The following is a 24325-nucleotide window of genomic DNA, read 5'->3' on the forward strand; positions in this document are numbered from 1 at the left end:
ATTTCAAGTAAGACAAAATTCTGACTTGTTTCCAATTTGAATCTTTATCGCTTGCTCTGGCTGCCGGTCACACAGGTTGAATTAATTGGAGATGTGAACGAAAATAGCATGTTCTACTCAATGTATTATTTTGCTACAGGATTATTACTTACAGCATTCATTCCTTGTCCATAGAAAGGCACAACAGCATGGGCTGCATCACCCATTAGAACACATTTAGTGTCCAAGGAAAATGTTGAACATTTAACAGAAATCAAGGCTTGTGGTGGAAGCAGGAAAAAATCTGTTTTCAAGTTGTCCCTTATGAAAATAATAGAAAGAAATCTAAAATTAGTTGATAATAATAATAATAAATAATAATGGCAACCATGACTATATACTATATGGGACCACTAAGCCATGTAAAAAAAACCTGTCATTTGAAAACAAAAAAAGAAAAACAATTACACACTCAGTACTGGGCAAAGTTTTTACACAGGTGTGAAAAAATGCAGCAAAGTAAGAATGCTTTCAAACATAGAAGTGTTCATAGTTTATTTTTATTAATCAACAAAATGCCAAATTAATGAACAAAAGAGAAACATAATAAAATCAATATTTGGAGTGACTACCCTTTGCCTTCAAAACAAAATCAAACCACAATTTCTACTAGGTACACTAGTTCTCAGCAAGAGGAAGGAACCGATAGTGATAATTAGAGATGAGCGGTGTTCGACTCGAACTGTTCGCCAATCTCAAATTCGAGCTGTTTTGGGCGGTGTTCGAGCCGTTCGGCGAACACGAACAATTTGAAAAAAATTTGGCTGTTCGAGGTTATGTTCGATAACTGTTCGTGCACCAAAATCATAACTGGATTTTTTTTCAGTAATGATGAAAATTAATGTTAATACGCAGTTTGAGTGTACAGCGGGGCGGGGGGAGGGGCAGGGGATGGATCTCTGCAGGAATAATGAAGATCTCCATTTTTTATTCTCTTTCCCGCATTTACAGTGGGGAGGTGCAATCTGTCAGCCTATCAGCAGCGCACACACGGAGCGAAGTGCTTTTTTTCACACAAGCAAGGGCATGTGTCATTGGCAGTGTATGTCACATGTCCTTGCCCTATAAGACCAAGCCATTTTCCCCGTCGCCACCATTTTCTCACTGCTGCAGCTGCGTGTTAGACGGCACCGCTGTTGCTGTGTGTGCTATACTTTCAGTGTTAATTTCAAGACTATTTTCGCACAAATCTACAGATAGCTTGGGAGTAGGGAATAGTTGTGATTGCAGTCCTTTTAAGGACTAGGTTACATAATTTCCTATGACTTTTATCAGGCAGGTCTGTGCTCTTAAATAGATAGGTTGGGAGTAAAGACTAATTGTAATTGCAGTCCTTTTCAGGGCTAGGTTACATCAGTTCCTATCACTTTTATCAGGCAGGTCTGTGCTCTTAAATAGATAGGTTGTGAGTAAAGACTAATTGTAATTGCAGTCCTTTTGAGGGCTAGGTTACATCAGTTCCTATCACTTTTTGGCAGGCAGGTTTGTTTTAGTGCTGTGCAAGTTTTTTTCACAGCATTTGGCTAAATCTAGCAAAGCAAATCCTTTTTGGCCTCTTGCAGTGTGTGTTAGTCAGTGGAGTAGCCTATCTGTGTTGCAAGCTACACCACCTGTGTATAGAATACCAATTTTTTTACTGCACCTAGTGAAGTAAAACCTTTTGGGCATAGCATCATTCTATTAGTCCATCTATACTAACCTCCACCAGGTTGCAAATTCAAAATAATTTTTATCTGCATCTAGCTCTGAAAAAATATTTCGGCTTGTAGCAGTGTGTGGGACTTGTTCTATTAGTCTATCTATACTAACCTCCACCAGGTTGCAAATTCAATATAATTTTTTTCTGCATCTAGCTCTGAAAAAATATTTTGGCTTGTAGCAGTGTGTGGGACTTGTTCTATTAGTCCATCTATACTAACCTCCACGAGGTTGCAAATTCAATATATTTTTTTTCTGCATCTAGCTCTGAAAAAATATTTCGGCTTGTAGCAATCTGTGGGACTTGTTCTATTAGTCCATCTATACTAACCTCCACCAGGTTGCAAATTCAATATAATTTTTTTTCTGCATCTAGCTCTGAAAAAATATTTCGGCTTGTAGCAGTGTGTGGGACTTGGTCTATTAGTCCATCTATACTAACCTCCACCAGGTTGCAAAATCAAAATAATTTTTATCTGCATCTAACCCAGCCAATACTTTTGGGCTAATACCACAGTTTGGCCACTCGGCTCTGCTCGGTTCCCATCCATTGTTTTTTGTGCAATCAACTCCAGAGTTGTGAATTAGTTAACCACCAAAATGAGTGGAAAAAGGCCTGCTGCTGGTGGAAAGGGGAATAGGCGTGTTGGGAAGGGAAAAAAAAGGTTGTGTCCGTGGGGTAGGTGTTAAAGCACCGGTAACATCTGCAGAAGAAAGACCCTCTTCCAGCCAAACTAAGATGTCTACTTCTTTTAGCGGACAATGTGATAAGATCCCTTTCTTACAGCCACGCCAATCGCTACAAATTCCAGATGAGGCACAAAAACAGCAGGTGCTTCAACGGATATCAAGTGCTCCTTCAAGTGGGCTCTCCTCCACCTCAACATCACAAATACTCCAGTCCTCAGAGGTGTCACCCCAATCGCACTTGCTTCCTCACAGCTCCCAAGTCTCCAGCTGCCCGTCTGAGTATGAGGTAGAACAGATGGTTGAGTCTGCAGAGCTGTTTACTCATACTATAGCCTGGGAATCAGAGGTCAGCTCCAGAGCTTCTGTGAATCCAGACGAGGAAATGATCTGCACTGATGCCCAGAATCTTTATGAGTCAGATCCAGGACCAGACGCAGAAGGTTCTGACCATAATGTCGACCCAAGTTCCAAAACTGTAACTTCTGTTGGTGGAGACAATGAGGAAGACGATGATGAGACTCAAATACCTGATTGGAGCGACAACTTTAGTTTTTTGTCAGGGCAGGAACAGGTTGGCTCTGAGGACGACGGGTGTGATAACACACAGGGTGATGATGACGAGGTTGGAGATCCCACTTACTGTCAACCCACAGTCAGCCAGTCAATGAGGTCAGCAGAGGAGGTGGAGGAGGATGCTAGCGACGACGAGGTCAGGTTGCACCTTCCTGGACAGAGATGGAGTACTGGAAGCAAGTCAACAACTGCATCCTCAAACACAACTCTGCCTTTGACCACAAGTCGTGGTGGCTCTTCAGGTCGCATGGGTGCTAAGCCTTGCATAGCCTGGGTATTTTTTCAGATCGATAAAGATGACCCAACTCGTGTTATCTGTAACATTTGTCAGCAAAAGCTAAGTAGAGGCCAAAAAATACATAGTTTGAGTACTTCATGCATGAACCGGCACATGGATATGAAGCATAAGTTGCAGTGGGAAGCTCACTGTGCTACAATGCGGCCTAGCCAGCCGGGCCAACCACCGTCTGCCACATCTTGTGTATCCGCAGCCTCTTCATCCTCTGTGACTGGGGGGACAGCAGTCACACCTGTTTTGGGACGCAGACCTGCCACCTCTTTACCCGCAACAGCCAGCGTGATTGGCAGGTCATCATTTTCTTTGGAGGTGGAAACACCAGCTGGTGTTGAGCGCTGTCCGACATCGATAGCACCACCTTTGGATCAAGGCAACCTAACATGTCCGCCTGCATCTTCCTCACAGACCGGCAGTTTGCCGGGGACACCCTTCTCAACCCCGTCTAAGCACAACAGCCAGCCCTCAGTACCTCAGATGTGGACAAGTAAAAGACCATTTCCTCCTAGCCATGAGAAAGCTAAGAGGTTGAATTTCACCATCTGCAAGCTCTTGGCTACAGAAATGCTGCCTTTCTGCCTGGTGGACACAGAGGATTTTTGAGACCTTATGTCCGTCGCAGTGCCCCAGTACCAAATGCCCAGTCGGCACTACTTCTCAAAGAAAGGTGGGCCTGCGCTCCACCAGCATGTCGCACACAACATCACCGCTTCTTTGAGAAACTCTGTGTGTGACAGGGTGAATTTCACCACAGTCACTTGGACAAGTAGGCATGGACAGGGGCATTACATGTCGCTGACTGGGCGCTGGCTAACTATGGTGACAGCAGAACAAGGGGCTGCTGTCCAAGTCTTGCCGTCCCCACGAGTTGTGCGTCAATCCTCTTTATCTCGAAGTTCCTCCACTGCTTCTGCCTCCTCAACCTCCTCTCGTTCCTCCACCTGCACCCAAAGCCTGTCTGGTCATGCCACAAGCTTTCTAACTGCGCAGAAGGGATCCTGCACACCTCCTTACTATGCTGGCAGCAGGGCTCAACGTCATCAGGCAGTTTTTACTTTGAAATGTCTGGGATATGTGAGTCATACAGCTGAGGAGTTGTGGTCAGCTCTGGAGAACCAGTTTCATGAATGGTTGTCTCCACTGGACCTGAAACCAGGGAAGGCAGTGTGCGACAATGCTGCAAACCTGGGTGCGGCCCTTCGCCGGGGCAATGTCACACACGTGCCTTGTATGGCTCACGTGTTGAACCTGGTTGTCCAGCAATTTTTAGCCCACTATCCCAGACTAGATGGCCTTCTGCAGAGGGCACGGTCGCTGTGTGCTCACTTCCGCCGTTCGCATCCCGCAGCTCAGTGACTTACATCTCTACAGAAGTCGTTGGGCCTGCCACTTCACCGGCTAAAATGCGATGTGCCTACCTGGTGGAATTCAACTCTGCACATGTTGCAGCGACTGTGGCAGCACCGACCAGCCCTGGTGCAATACGTTCTGACGTATAGCCTGGGCCAACGAGATCCAGAGGTGGGGCACATCACGCTGGAGGAGTGGTCTCAGATCAGGGACCTATGCACCCTTCTGCACAGTTTTGAAATGGCGACGAAGATGTTTAGTGCTGACGATGCCATTATCAGCATGACTATTCCGGTGATTTACATGCTGGAGCACATGTTAAACAGAATTCGGAGTCAGGTGGTGGCACAAGAGGAGGTGGAGAAAGTAGAGGAGGAGTTGTATGAGGAAGGGCTAACATCTGCAAGGTCCAGACGGTCGGCAGCACCAAGGCGGCAGGCATTTGAGGGTGGGGGAGATGGTTTTACCAGGGTGCATGGTAGCAGCCAAACTAGTGAAGAAGGTGCAGTAGCCCAGGAAAAAGTGGAGGAAGAACTGATGGAAGACTCATCAGATGAGGGAGACCTTGATCACATTTCTGTTGTGCGAGGTTGGGGGGAGAGGACAGAGGAAGGAAGCATGATTGTTACCTCGCCACCAACACAACAGGGACTTGGTGCTCCTGGATGCGCAAGACACATGAGTGCCTTCTTGCTGCACTACCTGCAACATGACCCTCGAATTGTGAAAATTAGAAATAATCCTGACTACTGGGTTGCCACACTGTTAGATCCCCGGTATAAAAGTAAATTTTCAGAAATTATTCCTGCCATAGAAAGAGATGCACGCATGCAGGAGTATCAGCAGAGACTGTTGCAGAATCTTACATGTGCTTTGCCCCAAAACACTAGTGGTGCATGTAGTGAATCTCACAGTTCCAACTTGCCAACCGTGGGACCGTCGAGTGTTCAGCACTCAAAACGTAACAGAAACACAGTATCTGCTGGTAACATCAATTTTGCGGAATCATTTCACCACTTTTTTAGCCCATCCTTTGCAATGCCACAGGAAACAAGAAGTCTGACACATAGTCAACGCCTAGAGACGATGGTACAGGAGTATCTCCAAGTAAACATTGAAGGCATGACTGTGTCACTGGACCCTTGCTCTTTTTGGGCTTCCAATCTGGATAAATGGCCGGATCTCGCCACTTATGCCTTGGAGATCTTGTCATGCCCCACAGCCAGCGTTCTGTCTGAACGTGTGTTCAGCGCTGCTGGTGGTGTGCTGACAGATAAGCGCACGCGGCTCTCCACTGATAATGTAGACAGACTCACGTTCATAAAGATGAACAAATCATGGATCAGAAACGACTTTTCTACCCCTGTGTCATCCTGGGGAGAGTAAAACCCTGATGATTTGTTAAAATCACCTCACCAACCATTTTAAGCTTTCAAATTACTAATCATGTTTATCTGTATCTTGGCTGGAAAATAATTTGGGCCTTGTAGCAGTGTGCAGTACTGATTCTATTAGGCCATCTATACTAAACTCCACCAGATTTAAAATTACTAATCATGTTTATCTGTATCTTGGCTGGAAAATAATTTGGGCCTTGTAGCAGTTTGCAGTACTGATTCTATTAGGCCATCTATACTAAGCTCCACCAGCTTTCAAATTAATAATAATTTTTAGCTGCATCTAGCCCGGAAAATAATTTTGGGGCTCCTAGATGTGCAAGACACATGAGTGCCTTCTTGCTGCACTACCTGTGACCCTCAGATTGTCAGAATTCGAAATAATCCTGACTACTGGGTTGCCACACTCTTAGATCCCCCACACTCTTCGATCAACCTTTTCATTTTAATAAAGAACAAAAAAATGGTCATTTTTGAAATTATAACCATTAGCAGGTTATTACAAACTGAAATCAAACAGTTTTCAACTCAAAACTTTATTCTAGGTGATGTTACATTTGCACATAGGACCCCTTGTTCGAAAGGAGCTTCTGAACTCTCTCGTCCATTGAATTTGTCAGGTTTTGGATGGTTTCTGCTTCAATTGTTTTGCATGAGGACAGAATACCCTCCCAGAGCTGTTGCTTAGATGTGAACTGCCTCCTGCCATCATAGACACTCCTTTTGATGATGCTCCAGAGGTTCTCAATGGGGTTGAGGTCAGGGGAGCATGGGGGTCACACCATAAGTTTGTCCCCTTTTATGCCCATATCAGCCAGAGATGCAGGTGTGTTATGTGCAGCATGAGACGGTGCATTATCATGCATGAAAATGATCTTGCTGTGGAATTCACGGTTCTTCTTCTTGAAGCATGGCAGGAAGTGCTGTTTGAGAAACTCCACATACATTATGGAGTTCATCTTTACCCCTTCAGGGATCCTAAAGGGGCCGACAATCTCTCTCCCCATGATTCCAGCCCAAAACATTACTCCACCTCCTCCTTGTTGGCGCCGTAGCCGTGTTTGCATGGGGTGTCCATCAACCAGCCATCCTCCACTCCATCCATCTGGACCATCGAGCGTTGCACGGCACTCATCAGTGAACAAAACAGTTTTGAAGTCAGTCTTCATGTAATGTTTGGCCCACTGGAGCGGTTTCTGCTTGTGTACAGTGGATAGAGGAGGTCGACAGGATGGCTTACACACAGCTGCAAACCCCAGAAGGACCCTGCATCTTGTTGTTCGGGGGACGTTGGAGGCACCAGCAGCTTCAAAAACTTGTCTGCTGATATGACAAGGCTTTTTTGCCGCTGCTCTTTTAGCCTGACGTAATTGCCTGTAGGAAAGAGTCCTCAATTTTCCCTTATCAGCACGCACACGTGTGTACTGTGAATCAGCTACATACTTCTTGATTGTGCGATGATCAGGATGAAGTGTCTTGGCAATGTTGATTGTAGTCATGCCTTGAACTAAACACTCCACAATTTGTTGCTTCTCAGCAGCCGACACATCCTTTTTCTTTCCCATTTTGGCAGAAAATGTAGGCTGCTTAATAATGTGGGACAGCCTTCTTAAGTAGTCTTGCCTTTCATTGGACACACCTGCCAAACTAATTAGCACAGGTGTCTGCAATTGCTTACAGTGATATAAAGAGCCCTGACACACATCACCATCAATGAGTTTAACTGACAAACAAACAAATTCTTAACTTATCACTCCTAAACACTTTTTGCATAATAATTTGGAACACAGTGTACATGTGCTTTTCCACAAAACACCAGTGGTTCACGTAGTGAATCTTACAGTTCTAACTTGCCAACCGTGGTCTATATGGAGTTGTTCAATAAAGGGCCCAAAATTAAGATAACATAGACGTGAGAGATCTCTATGAATACGAATTCCTAAGTATTTGATACCCTGTGAGGGCCAGGCAAAGTGAAAGTTGGACTGGATGGAATCCTGTATGGATTTGGGGAGGGAGACATTGAGGGCCTCAGACTTCGCTGCATTGATTTTAAAATTTGACCATGTAACAAAGTGATCTATTTCAGCCATAACAGCAGGGATGGATATATGTGATTGAGTGATATATACTAGGACATCATCAGCAAATGCAGAGCACTTGTACTCGGTGCCTCCCACCTCAATCCACCTAATATTGGGGTTATGGCAAATTGATGAGAGCAGGTGCTCTGTCACTAGGATGTATAAGAGAGGGGACAGAGGACATCCCTGCCTTGTCCCATTAGTGATTATGAAAGGTGATGAAAATGTTCCATTTATCTTCAGCCTAGGTGACGTTTTGCGATACAGGGCCGTGATTTTGGCTATAAAAGGGTCCCCTAGACCCCTACCCCAAGCTTTTTAAGAGAATAATATATGGCGTGCCAGGAGACTCTATGGAATGCTTTCTCAGCATCCAACGAGAGTATCTAATTACAAATTTTTAACTGCATCTAGCCCAGGAAATACTTTGTGCGGATTATCCCAGCTGTTAAGCAAGCTACACCACCTGTAGTTTGGACACTTAATTTTTTCAAAGGAAATGGTTCAGACCCCCGGGACACTCAGTGAAGAGCATCGGGGAGGCACCCCAAGGCACAGGGGTTGGGCTGGCGGTAGGACGCCTTGCGGTGGACCGCCAAGCTCGATCCTTATAAAAGCTTTTTAACTGCAGCAGCTTTAGTGGACGCTACTGGAGCTGGATTTACCACGGCTGCTGGCATGAGACTTGCCCTTCAATAGATCCTTGTAAAAGGATTTAAAGTGTACTCATTCAAATTAGAGAGACAATTTAAATTAAAAAGATTAGACCTGCCTCCACCGCAGGGGTGCTCGCTCGACCCACCAGCGGACAGGCACCAGTATTGGGAGAGGGGGGCTGGCCGTCAGGGTCCACCGCGGCTCTGGCACAGACCCGGCGACACGGAGGTCGCACGGGCAGGAACGGACTGGCCGTGTCGGCTTCACACTTTTTTGGTTTTAGAAGGGCATGACATGCCTATATCTGTGTCTCCCCCTCCTTTTACTCCTCCACCTCTTTTCTTTTCGCATGACTATATGTACAGTACAGACCAAAAGTTTGGACACACCTTCTCATTTAAAGATTTTTCTGTATTTTCATGACTATGAAAATTGTACATTCACACTGAAGGCATCAAAACTATGAATTAACACATGTGGAATTATATACTTAACAAAAAAGTGTGAAACAATTGAAAATATGTCTTATATTCTAGGTTCTTCAAAGCAGCCACCTTTTGCTTTGATGACTGCTTTGCACAGGTTTGGCATTCTTTTGATGAGCTTCAAGAGGTAGTCACTGAAAATGGTCTTCCAACAATCTTGAAGGAGTTCCCAGAAATGCTTAGCACTTGTTGGCCCTTTTGCCTTCACTCTGCGGTCCAGCTCACCCCAAACCATCTCAATTGGGTTCAGGTCTGGTGACTGTGGAGGCCAGCTCATCTGGCGTAGCACCCCATCACTCTCCTTCTTGGTCAAATAGCCCTTACACAGCCTGGAAGTATGTTTGGGGTCATTGTCCTGTTGAAAAATAAATGATGGTCCAACTAAACGCAAACCGGATGGAATAGCATGTCGCTGCAAGATGCTGTGGTAGCCATGCTGGTTCAGTATGCCTTCAATTTTGAATAAATCCCCAACAATGTCACCAGCAAAGCACCCCCACACCATCACACCTCCTCCTCCATGCTTCACGGTGGGAACCAGGCATGTAGAGTCCGTCCGTTCACCTTTTCTGCGTCGCACAAAGACACGGTGGTTGGAACCAAAGATCTCAAATTTGGGCTCATCAGACCAAAGCACAAATTTCCACTGGTCTAATGTCCATTCCTTGTGTTCTTTAACCCAAACAAGTCTCTTCTGCTTGTTGCCTGTCCTTAGCAGTGGTTTCCTAGCAGCTATTTTACCATGAAGGCCTGTGCACAAAGTCTCCTCTTAACAGTTGTTGAAGAGATGTGTCTGCTGCTAGAACTCTGTGTGGCATTGACCTGATCTCTAATCTGAGCTGCTGTTAACCTGCGATTTCTGAGGCTGGTGACTCGGATAAACTTATCCTCAGAAGCAGAGGTGACTCTTGGTCTTTCTTTCCTGGGGCGGTCCTCATGTGAGCCAGTTTCTTTGTAGCGCTTGATGGTTTTTGCAACTGCACTTGGGAACACTTTCAAAGTTTTCACAATTTTTCGCACTGACTGACCTTCATTTCTTAAAGTAATGATGGCCACTCGTTTTTCTTTACTTAGCTGCTTTTTTCTTGCCATAATACAAATTCTAACAGTCTATTCAGTAGGACTATCAGCTGTGTATCCACCTGACTTCTGCACAACACAACTGATGGTCCCAACCCCATTTATAAGGCAATAAATCCCACTTATTAAACCTGACAGGGCACACCTGTGAAGTGAAAACCATTTCCGGTGACTACCTCTTGAAGCTCATCAAGAGAATGCCAAGAGTGTGCAAAGCAGTCATCAAAGCAAAAGGTGGCTACATTGAAGAACCTAGAATATAAGACATATTTTCAGTTGTTTCACACTTTTTTGTTAAGTATATAATTCCACCTGTGTAAATTCATAGTTTTGATGCCTTCAGTGTGAATGTACAATTTTCATAGTCATGAAAATACAGAAAAATCTTTAAATGAGAAGGTGTGTCCAAACTGTTGGTCTGTACTGTACTTGTCACTTTTCCATGTGTTAGTTGTGTCTTCTGAGCAGTTTGTCAGCTTTTGGACACCTTTGAAGGTGTTTTCTATGTGTTGCTATGTGTTTTTGTTTGCCTGCCATTGGTTTTAACAGTGTTCGACGAACAGTTCGACGAACATACGGGAGTTCGACGATCCGAACCGAACTCGAACACTACGGGGGTGGCTCAACACTAGTGATGATACGACCCCCACAAAGCCTTGATCTCAATATCAAGTGTGGAATTACTGTACATGAAGAGACAGAAGGATGTGGACCTAAATCCACAGAAGATCTGTGTTAGTTCTCCAAGATGTTTGGAACAATCTCCCTGGTAAATACTGGATAAAACTAGAAGAATTGAGATTTCATGCTATTTTGAAGGAAAAGGGTGTTCACACCAAATATTAACTTGATTAAGATCTCTCTTTTGTTCACTACTTTGCATTCTGTAGTTGAAAAATTAAACAGCTTTTTTTTCTTCACCTACCAAAAAATTTGCAGAGAAATAAATATATATAACCATTAGTGATTAGCCAGCACTAAAATGCTCAGGTACTCGTTACTCGGGTCGAGTAAATCGTAATGTTTGCGTGCTCGACATGAGTAACGAGCCCAATGTAAGTCAATGGGAAACCTGAGCATTTTTTCTGGCAGAGGGGACCTAAAAATTGGTCAAATCGATGGAAACAGTGTTGAAATGACATGGGAACAACATGGGGGGACCCTTGGAAGCATATCTGAATCCCAATTCATGAATTTTCCTGGAAAAATGTTAAGAAACATTCTTTCCAGTGTAATGACTTATGTGTAATGCAAAATAAGTAACCAAAATCAAAAATGCTCCTCCACACCTTGGGCTATGTTCACACCTAGTGTTTTTGGTGCGTTTTGCACTTTCGCATTTCTTTCAATGGTGAAAAATGCATTCACCAGTAAATTTAACATTTTACTACCTTATCTGGCCATGTGGTGTGTGAGACATGATCAGACACATCTAGAATGAACACTCATTTCCAGCTGATAATACCATTTAGCACCTGTCCTTATTTTAAAAGCAGCTAACAGCGTTATCAATAGGGAATAGAATTTTTTTTTCAGCATGGAGAATAATACAATAATCCCTGACTAGATGCATGTAAGACGCTATCCCAACTGCTATGATCACCCGTACACGAATGTCAGATAAGAAAGGTAATATAGTACAATAGAAAATAAAATTTACCCTGCTCCGAAGAAGTTTTTTGGGTAACGCAAGCAACCCTTTCTGCTTTCATAAATTTCTAATTAAAGATCACCATTAAAAATTATGAATCGGTCAATGAGTGCATGGATTAAATCAATCGAGTTATGCACTATGGAACAAATGTATTTGACCAGAATATGAACACTCATTTCCAGCTGATGATACCTAGCACCTGTCCCTATTCTAAAAGCAGCTAACTGCGGCATCAATAGGAAATAGATTTTTTTTGTTTTCGTGCAGCAACAAAAGTATAAGGAAATAATCCTTGTCTGGATGCATGTAATACACTATCCATAGTGCGATAGCTCACCCATCGACAAATTTCAGATAAGAGTTAATATTGGAGACTATAGAATCAATTTGAATTGACCTTCCCACTATTTAGGAGTGGGTCTCCTATACTGTTATTGCATATGCAGCAAGTTCTGGGGCTGCCAAAAATAAGGACGCACTCCAATACTAATTTTAAGAGTTGTAGTGAAGGGCCTCATAAAAATTGTTTTAAAAATTATTAAGGAGTGGGTCACCTATACTGTTATTGCGTATTCAGCAAGTTCAAGGACTGCCAAAAATTAGGACACGCTCCAATACCAATTTGAAGAGTTGTAGTGGAGGGCCTCAGAAAAATAGTTTTAAAAATTATTAAGAAGTGAGTCTCCTATACTGTTATTGTGTATGCAGCAAATTCAAGGGCTGCCAAAAATTAGGATGTGCTCCAATATCACTTGAAGAGAGGTAGCGTCACGCACGGTGTGGGAAGACAAAGTGCAACATGAAGGGAAGAGGGGATGGAACCCAAACACTAGGGAAAGGGGGAGTGGACACCCTTAGGCAGATCTAATAACACCCTGCCTACCCTACCATCCCTATATTGATTCCACACCAATCGCCAAGCAGGAAACCTAAGCCCTGTATATCCCTAGACCTAGGCCCCAAATAGGGAGGGGAAGGAGTGAGCACTGGTCCGACCCCACTACAAACTAAAGACAACAAGGTAAACAAACAAAGGGGATAACTTAGTTTGAGCAGACATCAGAGGAGAAACGCCAACAGTCCTCCAAGGGCACCAGAGAAGAAGCTGTACGACTGCTAGTACTCCATGCCAGAGCCAGGGAACATAGAAATATCACCGGCGACTCCCTGAAGCACACTGAAAGTTTTTAAACACCCAGACCAGAGTTTGTCAATCAGAGCAGAAGGGAGGTAGGTGCTGCGTTCTAAAAGAAGATGGATTAAGAAGGCTTCTGCAATGTCAGGCGCAGTGACCCTCTACAAACTGATCCAGAGAGACTGTCTGTTACACCTCACACACCCGTGACAGTACCCCCTTCTACGAGTGACCTCCGGACACTCAGGACCAGGTTTCTCAGGATAAGAGGTGTGGAATGAACGAACCAGCCTGGGAACATTCACCTCTGATGCTGAAACCTACATCCTTTTCCTCTGGACCATAACCCCTTCAGTGCACCAAGTACTGTAGGGAACAACGTTTGAGACAAGAATCTACAATCCTCAAAATCTGAAACTCCAAATTACCATCAACCATGATTGGGGGTGGCAGTAGGGTTGAGAACTCAAGAAGTTCTACATATTTCTGGAGCCTGAAGTAGCTCAAGATGAAAAGCTGCTGGGTTAATGACGGTGGTTATTTTATAGGGACCAATAAATCTAGGTCTCAGCTTCCAGGAAGGAACCTTCAACTTGATATTCCTTGTAGACAACCACACAAAGCCATTCAAACTCAGGTCCAGATCTGGCGAGCGTTTCCTGTCATCCATAGGTTTGTACCTGTCTCCCATGATCTTCAAATTATTCAGAACCCCCCGCCACACCGAGGAGAGCGACAAAGCAAAATGTTCCTCCTCAGGAACTCCCAAAACCTCTCCCCCACTAAAAGTACCAAACTGTGGATGGTAACCATATGCACCAAAGAACGATGACCTGCCGGTAGATTCTTGGTGATTAGTAATAGTAAATTCTGCCAGCAGTAAGTAAGATGCCAAATCCTCCTGGTTTTCAGAGGCAAAATATCTGAGGTAAGTCTCCAAGTTCTGGTTAATGCGCTCGGTCTGCCCATTCGACTGAGGATGGAAGGCAGAGGAAAAGGACAGCTACACCCCCAGTCAAGAACAGAACGCTTTCCAGAACTTGGAAACAAACTGGGTCCCCCCAATCTGACACCACATCGGAGGGAACCCTGTGAAGCTTCACAATCTCATTTATAAACACCTGAGCAAGATTCTCTGCATTTTGAAGTGCCAGTAATGCGACGAAGTGAACCATTTTACTGAACCTATCTGCAACCACCAAAACCACAGTTTTGCCTGCAGATACCGGTAGGACAGTACTAAAATCCATGGACAAGTGTGCCCAAGGCCTGCTAGGATTAGGTATCAGAAGAAGAGTACCAGATGGACGGGTATGCGATACCTTAGAATGCACTCAAACACTACAAGAAGACACATGTTCAATCACATCCCGTTGCAACCACTAAAAACAACGAGAAAGGAAGTCCGTCATTGCCTTATCACCTGGATGACCAGTAAGCACAGAGTTATGATGTTCCTTAATTACTTTGTGGGGCAGATTAGATGGTATATATGACTTTCCTGAAGGGCAGGAGTCAGGGGCACCCCCCTGAGCCTCCAACACCTCACGCTCCAGTTCAGGGTACAATTGTCTGATGAAGGAGACTGCCGTGATGTTGTCCGACAGGATTTTTACATGTCTGTCTCTTAAGACCGCCCGGCTTCTCTGTAGGGCTTCCCAGATCGCCTGTAGTTCCCGAAAATTTGATGATCGGGTCTGAATTTCTGTGGACCATGTTCCTTGGAGATAAGAATCTCCCACTCGAGCTCCCCATCCTGAGAGACTTGCGTCCGTGGTCACTAAAAGACAAGGTTCCAGGATCCACTGCACTCCCGTCTGTAGATTCTTCTGGTCGAGCCACCAGTGTAGAGAGTCCTGGGCGTCTCTGGACAAAGACATCCTCCTGTCTAGGTAATTCTGATGTCCGTCTGTCACTTCCAGGATGCATTTCTGTAGAGGCCTGGAATGGAACTGGCTCCATCTGACGCAGGTGATACAGGACATCATAATTCCCAAAATACTCATTGCCTTTTGGATTGAAGGCTTCTTCTCTCTTGAAAAAGAACAAATCCTTTGTGGAATTGAGAGCATTTTGTCTTCCGGGAGATAAGACATTCACCTTCGGGAATCAAGATGTGTGAAGTACTGGGGATAAGATTGGATTTTTCTTTGTTCACAATCAAACCCAGGTTGGTAAATGTCTGTAGGACAACTTCCAGCTGTTGCGTCATACCTAGAGGAGATCCTGCCACCACCAGGAAGTCGTCCAAGTACGGAATGATGGTAATATCCCTGAGTCGGATATAGGCCACCACCTCTGCCATGATCTTCGTAAAGATTCTGGGAGCAGATGACAGGTCAAAGGGAAGACATCGGAACTGGTAGTGTAGAATCTGACTGACTGATGGTAGTGCAAACCTCATATATTGCTGACTTGAAGAATGTATTGGCAGGTGGTAGTATGCATCTCTGAGGTCCAGGGTGCACATTACCGCATCTGCGTCTATTAGAGGAATGGCTGATCTTACTGATTCCATGCGGAATTTTTTGTAACGGACCCATCGGTTTAGGGGTTTCAAGTTGATTATTGTACGGAACTCCCCTGACGGTTTCTTTATTGAAAACACAGAGGAGTAATGGCCCTGATGTTGTTCGTGTTCCGGAACTGGCAAAATAACCCTCTGATGTAGCAGCTTCTCTATGTCTGTCCGTAGATGGGAAAGAGAGGTAGGGGAACCCTTTGTCAGGCGGAATTTTTGAGGGGGATATTGAGAAAATTCTATCCTGTAACCCTGTGCTATAGTTATTAGTATCCAGGGATTTTGAGTGACCCGATGCCAACTGTTTTTGAAAAACTTTAATCGCCCCCCCACTCTGACATAATTTTGGACGGGAGCTAGTACTGGGCTGGTATTTCCTATCTTTGTTCCCCTTATTAAAACTCCAGCTTGTGGACCCCCCTTTTTTCTGAGTGTTATATTTACGGGAGGAGAAGGGTTTACGAAAGGGCTGCTCCTTTTTCTCCTCGGGGGAAGCCCTTCTTTCTATCGGATGCTTTTTCTAGAATGTCATCTAGTACAGGTCCGAATACTCTGAGCCCTGAAAATGGAATAGAGCACAGCTTGTTCTTAGAAGCTGTATCTCCCGACCATGTTTTTAACCAAACCGCTCTACGGGCCGAGTTGGAAAGCACATTATTTCTGGCCGCAAATCTGACCGATTCCGCCGAGGCGTCGGCCAAAAAATTTGTTGCCATCTTTAACAGGAGTAATGATTGAAGGAGAGTTTCCCTCGGGGTGCCATACCGTAGGTGACTCTCTAACTCTTCTAGCCAGATTCTCATGGATCTGGCAATAGATGTAGCAGCAATATTAGATTTAATGATTGCCACCGAAGATTCCCAGGATTTTTTCAAAAGTCCGTCCGCGTTCCTATCCATAAGATCTCTAAGTCCTGATGAGTCCTCAAAGGGGATAGAGGTTTTCTTGACCACTTTAGCTACTGGGACGTCAATTTTAGGAACAGTGTCCCACATGTTGGTGTCCTCTGGGTCAAAAGATAGTCAGGCGCGGAAGTCTCGTGGTATAGAGAGTGTCTTCTCCGCATCTTCCCATTCCTCCATTATCATGTCCTTCACATGAGCATTAACAGGAAAAAACATGAATCTCTGGGTTTTAAGACCACCAAACATCTCATCCTGAATGTTACTGCTCTTCTCCGTTTCCTCTACTTGCATCGTGTTTCTGACGGCTCGTAGAAGAATATCCATACCATCTGAGTGGAACATATATCTTTTCCGTTCCCCGCCATGAGGTGGACTAATGGTCTCACTGTCAGAGTCACCAGATGGGTCAATTTCACCCTCAGAAGATGGTGCTATATCTTCTCTGGGTCTTTTGGGTCCCGGGACCTCCTGGACTCCTGAACCTGGGGGCTGTAGAGACGTGATAGAAGCCTGAACTTCTTCTTTAATTATACTGTGCATCTTATTTAATAAAGCCCCGTGCTCCTCCTTTAGCATGGAGGCTCTACATTCAGCACATAGACGCTTTGTATATGAGTCGGGAAGTTTGATGTTACAATCCAGGCACCTCTTGGATTTTACTGTGGCCTTTTTTCCCGTATCCTTCTTTTTTCCAGAAGGAGGTGGTAACTGCCCAGAGACATCCTATAAAATATATGGAGGGCCTGGTAAGCGTAAGCCCCATTAGCCATATAAAAAGGGGTAATGTTACACTTACATGACTCTGGGCCGATCCAGGGAGGGTATCAGGGTTTTACACGTCAGCCATTGTACTGCCAGGGGTGCCAAAGCTGTAAGCCTGCCTATGCTGCTCCCCAGCCCCCCTTCTTATACCTTACCTGGTCATCCAGTCATTTTCTCCTGCTCCCTGGTGTCTGGTCTAACCGCGGTTTGAATTTCCCGCGCGACCGCCACCGGAAGTCTTCATCTCCGGACTTCTGGTTTCGACGCGGGCGGTCCTGGAGCCGGGAGAAGCCGGACCCGCCCAGAACAGGACGCCGAGAGCCCCGGCGATGGGGAAACGGCACCCGGAGGCTCCAGCACACCGGAGAGCTGAGGGACTCCCGGCAGGGAGTGTCGGCCCAGGACCCACTTGACGGCGTGAAGGAGAGAGCCGCGGCCCCCTCGATCCCCCGGGGTCCCTCAAGGTAAAAAACCTCCCGGTCCTGTGTAGGGACGGGAAAAACACTGAGGAGGTTGGGGGTGGGAGGGCTTTTAACCTCTTGTGCTTCCTGTCCCTACACAGGATATGGGATTACTCCTCCTATGGTGCTGTCATGGGGACGTACTGGAAAACAAAAGATAAGGTATGACAGAGTCCAATAGTAAGCGAGGCTTTGCCCGCTGCAGGTAGCATAGTGAAGTATTCAGCAACACCAGACCTCCGGTGTTGCTCTCTGGTTTCACCCAAACACAGCCTGGAGACTTCCCTCTCCAGACCACACACTCCTGCTCAGCCACACCCTGAGGGGAGGTAGGGGAATGGCTTCCCACCCTATTTGCCATTCCTCATAAAACCACACCCTTTTAAGAGAGTTAACTCCCCCCAGCATATAACATGCTGGCAGAAAATCAGTAGGTTTCAGTTCACACAGGAGAGCATCCTGAGCAACACCTACCTCCCCTCGTATATCAGACCAATGACTCCGTCACAATTGATTAGCTCAAGCAAAGAGACTTGTGTGAGCCGTGCACCCTTACTTCTGACTGATGACCTTACACAGATTAAATATAAACAGTGATGTCTGTAGTGCTGCAGACAGAATCAAGGAGCATCAGAAAGACTTTGCAAGGAGAAAGAGACATCCTTTAGGAAATTAGATGGATAGCATGGCATACAAAGAGACACAGATTTGGATTTTACGTGATTCTAGCCTAAGGGTATCGGCCCTGACTGGAAAGATTTGGATCTGCTCCATTGACCATCAGAGAGACATGGATACATTTTGGGGAGACCAGGGAGGGACGATGAAGTCACCATGCCCCATCGATATGTTGTTTGGGGTTGTCAGGAGGGACCCACCGGTCGCCTGGAGCTCATGGAGACATTCGGAGAAGCCAGATTAGGACCCACCGGTCATCTAGCCCCATGGAAACTCTCATAGAGGCCAGGATGGGCATTTCGGAGCTCCTGGCCTAGTACCTCGATGGACTGCTAGTTTCCTAAGCTTGCTATCTTTTCTGTGGGGGTCCGCCAGAAGCGGGGGGCCACTGGTTGAGGTAGTTGGCCCTGGAAGTCTCCAAAGTCGCAGCTGTTCTATCCCAGGCGGGTGGAGAAGGAAGGGTGAGCCTGTGTAATGTTGTACCATCTTGGATATTTGCTGGGACTGTTCTACGTGTTTATTGTTCGCTTTATGGTTCAATAAAGTATTGCCATGCTGTTTTACTCTCACCCTGGGTTGTCTGAGTAGTGTTACGCCCACAGAAGACCCCGGGTCTTTACAGACAGTCATATGCATAATGAGGAGGCAAATCCTGACACCCCCTATCAGAAAAAACGTCCTGAAAACCAGACAAATATGCAGGTAACTTTCTGTAGAGACTGTAGAAAGGGAAATATTTAAACAGTTCTCATGGGAGTAATCTCCCCACTCAATGATCTCCCTAGATTGCCAATCCACCAACGAATTATGTTTCACCAATCAGGGTAGACCCAATACAATTGAGGTGGGAAGACTGTCCAGGACATAAACACTACAAGAAGACACATGTTCAATCACATCCCAATGCAACCCGGGCCACCAAAATTGATGAGAAAGGAGGTCCGCCGTTGCCTTACCACCTGGATGACCAGCAAACACAGAATTGTGATGTTCCCTAAGTACTTTGCGGTGCAGGTTACATGGTACAAATAACCTTCCTGAAAAGCAGGAGGCAGGGGCGTCCCCCTGTGCCTCCAACACCTCACTCTCCAGTTCAGGGTACAATGTCGAAATGGCTACCCCCTTCGGTAAAATGGGGGCAGGGTTCTCATGGTCACCACCACCAGGGAAGCTCTGGGACAAAGCATTAGCTTTGACGTTTTTGACCCCTGGAAGGAAAGTGACAACAAAATTGAAGCTAGTAAAAAACAGGGACCATCTAGTTGAGACATTTAGCCGATTGAAGATATGACAGATTCTTATGGTCTGTGATAACAGTAATAGGATGGACAGACCCCTACAACCAATGTTGCCATTCTTCGTATGCCAATTTAATCGCCAAAAGTTCCCTATTGCCCACGTCATAATTTCTCTCAGCTAAAGATAATTTCTTAGAAAAGAAAGCGCATGGACGCCATTTACCATGAGATGGACTCGGAGATAACACAGCCCCCACCTGAGACGCATCAACTTCCACAATAAAAGATTGGGAAACATCGGGTTAAGTGAGTATAGATGCAGTGGCAAAACAGTTCTTTAGGAAGCAAAAAGCCTGCAGGGCGGCATCTGACCATTTGGAAAAATCAGACCCCTTCCTTGTCATGTCAGTGAGGGCTTTCACAATTACAGAATAAATTTGGATACATTTGCGATAAAAAATAGTAAAGCCCAGAAAACACTGTAGAGCCTTCAGGTTCTCGGGAAGGTTCCAATCAAGAACAGCATGGATCTTCTTCGGATCCATCTGAAAACCCAAGGATGACAGCAAGTACCCCAAAAACTGCACCTCCTGGATGGTGAAAACACATTTTTCTAGTTTGGCATATAGTTTGTCCCTTAATATCTGAAGCACCTGTTTAACATGCCCCCGATGTGTTTCAAAATCAGGTGAGTAAGCCAAAATATCATCCAGATAGACCTCCACAAACCTGCCCACCAAATGATGAAAAATATCATTAATGAAATGCTGAAACACCATTGGTCAGACCGAAAGGCATGACCAGACTCTCGAAATGACCCTAAGGGGTACTGAACGCCATTTTCTATTCATCCCTTTTTCTGATTCTAACTAGGTTGTAGTCCCCCCTTAAATCCAATTTGGAGAACATCTTAGCTCCCATAACCTGGCTAAACAAATTTGGAATCAGAGGAAGAGGATATGGATCTCGGATGGTAATTTGATTTAATTCCTGGAAATCTAAACAGGGAAGTAGACCGCCATCCTTTTTCTTCATGAAGAAGAACCCTACCGCCACGGGCAAAGATGAGGGTCTGATATGTCCATTCTCCAGACTTTCCACAATGAAATCCTTCATGGCTTGTCTCTCAGTGCCAGAAAGATTATACAGTCTGGACTTTGGTAGTTTAGCTCCAGGGGTCAGGTTAATAGGACAGTCATATGCACGATGAGGAGGCAAATCCTGACACCCCCTCTCCGAAAAAACATCCTCAAAACCAGACAAAAATGCAGGTAAGGTTTCTGTAGAGACTGTAGAAAGGGAAATATTTAAACAGTTCTCATGGGAGTAATTTCCCCACTCAATGATCTCTCTGGCTTGCCAACCCACCAACAGATTATGCTTCACCAACCAGGGTAGACCCAATACAATTGGGTTGGGAAGACAGTCGAGGACATAGCAAGGAATTCTCTCTCAATTAACCGACCCCTCCCTCAGTCTTACATTATGTAAAATCTGAGTCAGAGCTTTCTGTGTAAGTGGTGCTGAATCGATGGCAAAGATGGAAATGGGCTTAGCTAAAGTACAGCAAGAGAGACCATGAGTTCTCACAAACTCAGCATCAACCATGCTGACCCCAGCTCCACTGTCAACAAGCAGAGAAATTTTCTCCATGTTGCTCTCTAGCAAATGGCCTTTTTGGGGTTATCTGCAGAGTCTTTAAAAAACAACCGGACTCGGGAAGACCTAACAGTTGTACTGGCAACTTCCGTCATGTTGGTATTATGAGGAACGCTGTCTGCGGCCACCACACCACACTGATTCTTCCTACCAGTTGTGGTGCTACGCCTCTCCCCCGTGTGCTGCTGTCCTCGCTCTGCATGTCCCCCCAGGCAGGTTGGGTCAGTTACTATATAATCCACAACTTCGTCTTCCACTTCCGCACTCTGGTCCTCCTCTTGACTTTCTGGCACTTGTGTCTCATCATCATCCACCTCTTGCGACAGTAATTGCACTTTCCCATAATTGCCTTTGTGTGACCGTGGCGACTCAAATATTTGGGCATCACTACACACGTTCTCCTCTTGAGCCGCTTGAAGCTGGCCGGGCAAGGGGCCCGAATCTATAAATGGAAAAGTGAACAGCTCTTCTGAGTGTCCAAGTGTGAGATCAGTTGTCTCAGGGCACTCGGTATGGTGGGAGGAAGGAGGATCAGGGTGAGGAATATGCGGTCCAGATGCATGGCTACTGAGATTTGACCGTGTGGAAGACAGGGTGGTGGTGGTGGCAAATTGACTGGGAGCATTATCTGCTATCCAACCAACAACCTTTTGACACTGCTCTGTGTTCAATAGTGGTGTACTGTGGTCCCCTAGTAATTGGGACAGGAAAGTTGAGCGACAAGATGTGGGTGTTTGTTGTGGCAGAATTTCAGCCTGCCCATGGCCTCGGCTGGATGGACAATATTTTCCACATTCACTACAAATGGCTGGATTTGAACTGCAGTTATATGTGATATGTCTGACAGACAACCACAGTTTTAAATAGCTGACCTGTAGGTTACTAATCTTCACAGCGACATTGTGTGAATAGCTTCACTGACACACTGCAATAAAATGTAAATGGAGGCCAGAAATGGCTGAATTTGGACCGCAGTTATATGTGATACGTCTGAGAGACAACCACTTTCTTAAATAGCGGGTCTGTAGTTTTACTAATACTATTCTTCACAACGACCTCGTGTGAATAGCTTCACTGACACACTGCTACAAGATGTAAATGGATGACAGAAATGGCTGAATTTGGACCACAGTTATGTGTGATACGTCTGACAGACAACCACAGTTTTAAATAGCGGGCCTGTAGTTTACTAATACTATTCTTCACAGTGACTTTGTGTGAATAGCTTCACTGACACTGCAACAAACTGTAAATGGAGGCCAATATTTTCCATGTTCACTACAAATTTCAGGATTTTTATCGCTGTAATATGCTAAAGATCTGGCTGTATTCTGCTAACAAGCAAATGGAGCAGAAAAATGTTGTACTCTGGATTGCTTTTTAAGCAAATAATCAGGATTAAAATTAAAATAATTAGCCCTGACCCCTGATACGTGGGGCTATGTCTACAAATATCTGTAACAGCAGGATCAGTCAGAACGTGCAAAGAACCCTCTTGTGCTGCATGTTCTGCAGTCTGCCAAAAACCCTGCCTGCCTACCTAACTCCTGCTATCACCACTGAATATATGCAACTGGATTAGTCCTCAGGAGGACTGTTAGTTCAGATGTATATATAGATATGCTGTGGAATACTTTTAATAACTATAAACAAGCAAATCTCTCCCTGACTCAGCAGCAGCTCTCCCTATTCTGCCTGGGTAGAATGTGATGAGCCTAGCGTCACCGGGTCTTAAATAGACCCGATGACGTTATGCGGCCAGCCAATCACTGTAATGCCACAACAACCATGGCTATGGCATGTAGCGAGGGTTACCACAAATTGTACGCTTGTCACAAGAAGTGGGTCTTCAGCTTCGTTTTCAAGGTTTCCACAGTAGGCGAGAATCTGATGTGTTGGAGTACAGAGTTACACAGTAGCGGAAATGCACGGGACAAATCTTATATGCAATTGTGCCAAGAAGAGATAAGAGGGAAGTAAAAAGGAGATCTTGGAAGGATGGGAGGTTGCGTGCAGGTAACTATTACAGAGAGACTAGGTCACACATGTATGGAGGAGACAGGTTTTCGATGGCTTGGTATGACAAAGTTAGGCTTTTCAACTGGAATCTCTGGGCAACAGGGAGTCAGCACAGAGTTTGACAGAGGGGAGAAGTCTGAGATTAGCGGGGTGACAGGTAGATTAATCAGCCAGCACAGTTTAGGATAGATTGGAGGGGTGCGAGAGTGGTAGAAGGGAGGCCACAGAGCAGGAGTTTGTAGTCGCCGAGACGGGAGATGATGAGGGCATGCACTGGTGTTTTTCTACATTCATGGTTGAGGAATGTGGGAATCCCCGAGTTACTTTGGAGTTGGAGTCAGCAGCAAGTGGAAAGGGCTTGGATTTGTCATTTGAAGGACAGGTCTGAGTCATGCTTGCGGGACTGGGGACAGTGGGCAGCCATTCTGTGATGATGAGTCACTTTTCACGGCCAGGCCATGAGACAGGATAGTCAAGGAGTCCGAAGTCAAAGCCAAGAAGGTAAGTCATAAAGAGAGGGAAGAGGTAAAGGCGTAGTCAGGTAATGTTCCACAGATCAGAATACCAGGAGTAAAGCAGATCAGAGCAGAAGGGGTTAAACAGACGGATGGTCAGAACAAGGTCCAAAGTCAGACAACGGAAGATCAATAAACAGAACTCCAGGCACAGAGAACAAACCTCACACTAGCTGAATGTACCTCTGGCAGAGATCTGGGGGAAACAGCTCAGTTAAGTAGCCAGGCATTCAACTGGAATAATGAACACCTGAAGATAGCCAGTGCCTCCCAGCCTCAGGTTGGACAGTCGAGCTGTCAATCACCACACTGACAGCTATTGCACGCCCCTGTACCAGATTGGATGGTCGAGCTGTCAGTCACAGTACTAACAGCTCCAGCACGCCCCTGTACAACATTGGAAGGCTGAGCTGTCAGTAACTGCATCCCA

At 45.4% G+C, this 24325-nt stretch overlaps 1 protein-coding gene across 3 annotated transcripts in view; it reads right to left on the minus strand.

Annotated features, from left to right (window-relative positions):
- The window catches only part of KMO (kynurenine 3-monooxygenase), a 1041428-nt gene that overhangs the window by 294818 nt on the left and 722285 nt on the right, over nt 1–24325 (minus strand). For all 3 annotated transcript variants that reach the window (XM_073673271.1, XM_073673270.1, XM_073673272.1), the window contains one exon: nt 153–300. In XM_073673271.1, coding sequence (XP_073529372.1) covers nt 153–300 — 148 coding nt within the window. The remainder of the gene's footprint in view (nt 1–152; nt 301–24325) is intronic.

The sequence above is a fragment of the Phyllobates terribilis genome, unplaced genomic scaffold, assembly GCF_046119375.1.
Source record: "Phyllobates terribilis strain yellow unplaced genomic scaffold, ASM4611937v1 Scaffold_3__8_contigs__length_932513732, whole genome shotgun sequence".
Taxonomy (NCBI): Eukaryota; Metazoa; Chordata; class Amphibia; order Anura; family Dendrobatidae; genus Phyllobates; species Phyllobates terribilis.